Source organism: Opisthocomus hoazin, chromosome 4 (genome assembly GCF_030867145.1).
Source record: "Opisthocomus hoazin isolate bOpiHoa1 chromosome 4, bOpiHoa1.hap1, whole genome shotgun sequence".
Classification (NCBI taxonomy): domain Eukaryota; kingdom Metazoa; phylum Chordata; class Aves; order Opisthocomiformes; family Opisthocomidae; genus Opisthocomus; species Opisthocomus hoazin.
Window position 1 is genome coordinate 88,919,453 of NC_134417.1, and position 5,980 is coordinate 88,925,432.

The 5,980-nt window shown below is 51.9% G+C and overlaps 1 protein-coding gene across 1 annotated transcript; it reads left to right on the top strand.

Annotated features, from left to right (window-relative positions):
- The first annotated feature begins 265 nt into the window (after window positions 1–265).
- On the top strand, window positions 266–5,980 carry LOC104337208 (solute carrier family 22 member 13). Its single transcript, XM_009943102.2, has 8 exons — window positions 266–637; window positions 1,843–1,946; window positions 2,694–2,848; window positions 2,977–3,145; window positions 3,511–3,631; window positions 4,206–4,300; window positions 4,811–5,025; window positions 5,868–5,980. Exons 1-8 carry the CDS (start codon window positions 266–268, stop codon window positions 5,978–5,980), a joined length of 1,344 nt encoding a protein of 447 aa, XP_009941404.2.

Genomic DNA, 5,980 nt, shown 5'->3' on the forward strand with positions numbered 1-5,980 from the left:
GACAAGAGAATCTGTCCCTGCACTGTCCCCAGGAGTGGCAACGTTCTGGCACCTTTGTTCTGTCCCCAAGAACAGGGAGGGAATGGCAGGTGACAAAGTGCACCCCAGAGGACTACAGTATATCATCGTAAAGGAGAAACATGCTGGTACAAGTGCTCGTTTTATCACACTTGATTATCGATTTACTGCTCACATAGTTTAAATATTAATTTTTGGCTATTTAAGCAATGTGCCTTAGCACAGCCTGGCCATAGAGGTAGTCACCATGACTGAGTTTGGAGATTTTATAAGCGCTTTGGGGGAGTTTGGGCTGTATCAGAAATTGCTAGTACTGTTCCTCTCCCTCCCTCTACTTCTTGGTCCTTTCCAAATGATTGGTCAAGTGTTCATGGTGGTGGATGTGCCTCATTACTGCAACACCAGCTGGATCCTTGCCGTCGGCCCCAACCTGACCGAGGAAGAGCAGCTGAACCTCACCCTGCCCCGGGACGCGGACGGGGCGTACGAGCAGTGCTCCATGTACTCGCCGGTGGACTGGAACCTCAGCTCCATCGTGGCATACGGCCTGAATGCCACGGAGAAGTGCCGCAGTGGCTGGGTGTACCCCTCAGCACCACCGCCGTCCCTGCTGACCGAGGTCTGTAATCGCCTTTTGACGTGCCGGGGACGCAGAAGGGAAGGGATAGGCATATCCTGTCCTGCAGTTTGGTAAACCAATGCCAGCTGTGGTGCAGTCAGGCTGCGATTTATACCAGGCATTGGGGACCTTGGCTCCATCACACAGATGACAGCTGTAACCCTTAGGAGGTTGTTGCAGGAAGACCGTGATGTAGATGCTGAAGGGGGACACAGGCAGAGATGGTGGGGTGTGAGTCCTGCACACGTTCTGCCCACATCCCTCCCGTTCCTGGTGTCCAGGCCCTCGAACCCATGATGTAGCTTGCCTGGAGGGACCTTTTGGGTCTCTCCGCCACAGTTTTCCTTATTCTATAGCCTGGTACTCCTCACATCACCTTGTCTGTGAAAGACATTTACTTTCAAAGGGCTTGTCTTTGATATTTCTGGGACCTCCAGAGACCTTCAGGGCTGCAAGAAGACATTCCACGAGCCAGGCAGTTGAGCAAAGGCTCTGTCTGTCAGCACCCCAACTTCTCCCTCTCTGGACCTCCGTTCCTCTCTCGTCTTCCCTCGTTCCTCCCTTCTTCCTTCCTCCCTCCCTCCTTTCCTCACTCCCAGCTCCAGCACTTTCTTGCAAGTACTTTCCTCTGAGCTGAAACCAGAGGAGAGAGTCTGGCCTCTGGCATTTGCAAAGGCTCCTTGGGGTCCCTGGAGTACTGCATCCATTTCATAGCCAGCTTCTCTAGAGGCTCCTCCGCAGCAGCTGCTGCATTCCTTCCCACTCCTACTCCAGCCCTCCTTTATCAGAGAAAACACTGCTTTCCTACCCTCCTCCTCATTCCACCCTGTCCTGCCTTTGTAGCAAGAGCAGCAAGCTGCTGGGACTCTTATCCCAAGGTCCCACTTGAAGGAAAACTTGTCAGCCAGAAGGCTTCTTTGGGGATGCCTGGGCTGGAGGGGAGTCCTGCAGGTCCCAGCACTCGGGACCTGCATCATGATGAAGAGTCAGGCTGAGCACCTCATACACCTGTCCTACCTCTGACTTCTGTCCTGTGTGTGCACCATGGAGGCTCGTCCTTGGGGGTGGGTTGTCTGCTCCCAGGGGCTGCAGAAGGAGCTTGGGCTCCCAACTCCTGGGTCCACCATGGAGCAGAAGGGCTGCCCACCCACAGAAAGTAGCCGGGGTCTTTCGAGAGCAAAAGCAGTTGTGTTTCCCTCCTCCAGTTTGACCTGGTGTGCGACAGGAAGGACCTGAATGACATCTCCCAGTCTATCTTCATGGCGGGGCTTCTCCTAGGAGCCATGATCTTTGGGCCACTGAGTGACAGGTGAGGAGATACAGCCAGCTTCCCAGAGTTATTGTCTGGCACCCACGGACAGCCTAGATGAGAGTTCAGAATGTCCATACACTGAGCATGAAATACTCCCTCTACAGGACTTAATCCTCTTGCCTGAGCAAGAGCATCAGGGTCCACCTGGTCTCAGGTCTATAGATATCTGAGAGTTGAAAAGAGAGGGAACTAGATACAACTTCTGGGGAATGTCCTTCAGGAGTCACGGGTCCAGCCCCAGCTGGTGTCTCAGCAGGTCAAGGGTGTATCCAGGAATCCCAGAACTTTACATTTGTGTAGAGTTGGGCCCACTTTCAGCTGTGTTAACCAGAGCATGTGCACCTCCTTCCTGTGGCTCTTCTCAGCTCCTGGTGACCTGGACCAAAGTCCTCAGCTCCCTAGAGGACACAGCCACATAGGGGACAGCATGTGTACAGGGTGCCTCACGGGGGAACCAGCACTACAGGCCACTTCAGTCTGATCATCACTGCTTTCAAGAGAGGGGACATGGAGGCCCTTCAAGGGCTAGTTCCTTTAGCAGAATCTCCTTTTGCTTTTGCTAAAACTGTGACAGGTCAAAAGTGGAGATGTTGCTATTCCTGACAGTTACTTCCTGGGATGTGTAGAAGAGTTTTGTTCACGTAGGTGTCATATCTCCTCTGGCGTGAGTAGTCCACCGGGGCTCTGCCACCTCTCCGTTGGCTCTCTTCAGATACCAATTGTGTCATCTCTCTTCTTCCACAGGGTAGGCCGTCGGCCGATCTTTCTGATCTCCACCCTCCTCCAGTGTCTGTTTGGTGTAGGAATTGCCTTTGTGCCCCATTTCTATGTGTACATAGCCTTCAAATGTGTCGTGGGGGCTGCAGGGTCAGGAATTCTGATTACTGCCTTGGCCTTAGGTAAGTAGAATGTCCTTGCCCTGAGGCAGACAGATATGGCCTCATAAGATGCAACAGAAAAAGGGACATACAAGATAGTCCCGTATATTTTGAAAAGGATGACTTTGAACCTTCACTCTTCTTTTCAGCTACCGAATGGGTTGGTGTCTCCTTCCGGCCAACAGCTGTGCTTATTTCTCACTGCTTTGTTGCCTTCGGGCAGATGCTTTTGGCTGGCTTGAGTTATGGTATCCGCAACTGGAGGCTGCTGCAGATTGCAGGATCAGCTCCAGCGTGTGCCCTTTTCTTCTACATCTGGTAAGCAGGAACGGGGCAGAGCTCCTTGCAGCCACCACAGAAGCAAGTGTGAGGGGTGGCAGTGAGGAGGCAGCAGCTCAGGAGAAAGATGGGTCTTTGCCATTAGAGTGCTGGAGGAGCTTCTGCAGAGCTCAGCCCACCTCCTTGGAGCACTGGACCTCTGAGAGCAGCAGATGCTTTACCAGGTCCTCAAATGTGGCCCTTAGGGCCTAAATGTAGGCATAGAAAACCTGACCTGGGGAGCTATTTAGACCCTTCCACCACATGTGATGCTCATTGCTTGCTGGACGTGGTCACAGGGGAGCTGGGCTGTGGGGAAATTGAGATGGTCACAGCAGCATCTCCCCATTTCACCTCCTTGGCAGGGTCCTACCAGAATCAGCTCGGTGGCTGGTGACAAAAGGCAGAATAGAAGAAGCTAAGAAGGTTCTTCAGAAGGCAGCATCTATCAACAAGCGCACCATCCCACCAGCACTCCTTGAGCAGGTACCTGTAATGGCATAGGCAACTGCTTGTTGTCTTCAGAGACTTTCCACTGGGCTTTGGTTTGTAGCAGCCACTGGAGCTGAGGTCATCTGATATAAACACCTTTCTGTGCTCACTGGGGATGATTTGGGGATGGGCAGTGGGTGTGTGACTCCAGCTTCAGCTGCGTCACACAGAGACAAGGTCAGGGAAGAGGCACAGCTTGTGCTGCGGCTCAGCCTAGAGCTTTCTGGAGTCCACCTTGGGATACGGAAATGACTCAGATGCTTTCCTGGCTTTTCTTCTGTTAGGAAAGTTCAGGATGAGCACGAAGTCTCTGTTTAGTCTGTGATTTTCCATGCATAGATACCCAAAGGACATGCCCACCCCAGAGTCCCTACTACTAGTCCAAAGTGCTGTGGTGGGCAAGGAGAGCACGGGTGCGGGAGACCTGTCCCACTGGGCTGCCCTCCCTCCCAGATCAGCTGGGGTCACAAGCCTGTCCTGCTGAGGCTTTCCTTTGACTGCAGCTACAAAAGGAGCTAGCCATGGGCTTCCTTTGCCTGGTTTGACTCTGTCTTTCTGCATTTTGAAGTTGAAGCCTGAGACACAGAGCAAGCCTGGAAGTACTCTGGATCTCTTTCGGAAGAAGCACCTCCGGAAGGTGACTTTAATCTTGTTGTGCTCCTGGTAAGACATACCCCGGTCTCCTCTTTCCAAACTTCTAGGTGAAGAAAAGAAGGGGTTAAGTGTTGACGAAAACCATAAATTGATTTCATACAATTTCTGTGGTCCTGCTTCTGTCTGTGTGTTCATCTGCCATCTTTCGGTCTTTGTATACTGTACCAGATCTACCTTGTCTGGGCATGGGGAGAAGCTGATTGTTCAATATGCTGTGGGATATGTGAGGAAGGCTGCAGTAATCCCATCTTTTGGTAATCCCTGTGCCCTGGAGTGAGTTTGTGCCCCCATAGACGTTCTGTGTGCAGTCTAAACATTGCTGAGCATATGAGGATCCATACTGCTTTATCTCATGTAACTACATCCCACAGAATTGTCACAGGAAGTGACCAGAAGCAAAACAGAGACTACTGGGAGTTCAAATGAGGTGCTTGTGGTCAAATCACCATAATTTTTGAGGGCAAACCCCTGGAAAACCCAGCTCGTTGCAAGTTCTATTCCACTTTACTTGAATTTCAGGTTTGCGGACAGCCTTGTCTACTATGGGCTGAGTCTGAACGTGACAAATTTTGGACTGGACATCTACCTGACACAGCTTGCGTTTGGAGCAGTGGAGTTACCAGCTCGATTTTGCTGCATTTTCCTGCTGCAGTGGTTCGGGAGGAAGAAAACCCAAGCCGTCCTCTTGCTGCTGTCTGGCCTAATGTGTCTCATCATCACTGGCATCCCTGAAGGTGAACAACCTCTTCCCAACCCAAAAGCACAGCTGGGTAGAGCCCCATCCAGCTCTGTCCTGGTTTAGACCCATCTTCCCAGCCAGGGTGGCAGCAGACCTACACTTGCTCTCAGGGTCTGAGCTGCCACGAGTGCCACAGATCAAGGGGCCGCGCTCCCAGCGTGCTGGCTTCCTTGCTTCATGACTTTGTTCTCCTTCAGAGCTGTGCCTGGTCCTTCAACAGCTCCTGGCCCTTGGCGGGCAGTGCCCATTACTTACCACCACCTCCACCCATTATACACCACTACCTCCGCCCGCTATGCACATCACCTCCACCTGCAATACACCATCACCTCCTCTCAGAAAGGTGTAGCAGAAGAGGCCTTTTAAAAGCCACCATGTGTCCCTTCATTAGATGTAAAGCAAATGTCTGTCCCTCACTTTATCTGTTTCTACCTACTCATTGCTACAGTCCGTACCCTCACCCCTGATGCTATGCCAGCATTGTGAGTAAGTCTGAAGGCAAGAGAGGGGCTGCAAAATTTTTTTCAAGCTCATGGACATGGTATTTCCAACTGAGCACTCCTCAAAGTTCTACAATGGCTCAGTGGCTCATTCCAGTAGCAGATTTAGGAAATGCCCAAGGCCTCAGGATAAATCTGAGTTCTCTTTGCCAGTTGTCCCAAGGATTTTTTTCAGGAAAGGGTGCACTGGGAATTATTTCCAGTGCATTAGGTGGTAGATTCGCTTGGTAAGTCCATTAGAAAGGGCTGTCCAGAGAAATCACACTGCAGCGACATTTGGTCCCAAATGAACTTTCTCCATGGAGGTCACAGCAGTGGTGTCTCCTCCTCCCCTCAGACCAGCCCGTGGCAACCACTGTCCTGGCCATCACTGGCAAGTTTACAGCCACGGCCTCCTTCTCCACCTCCTACGTCTACGCCGCAGAGCTCTTCCCCACAGTCGTCAGGTGA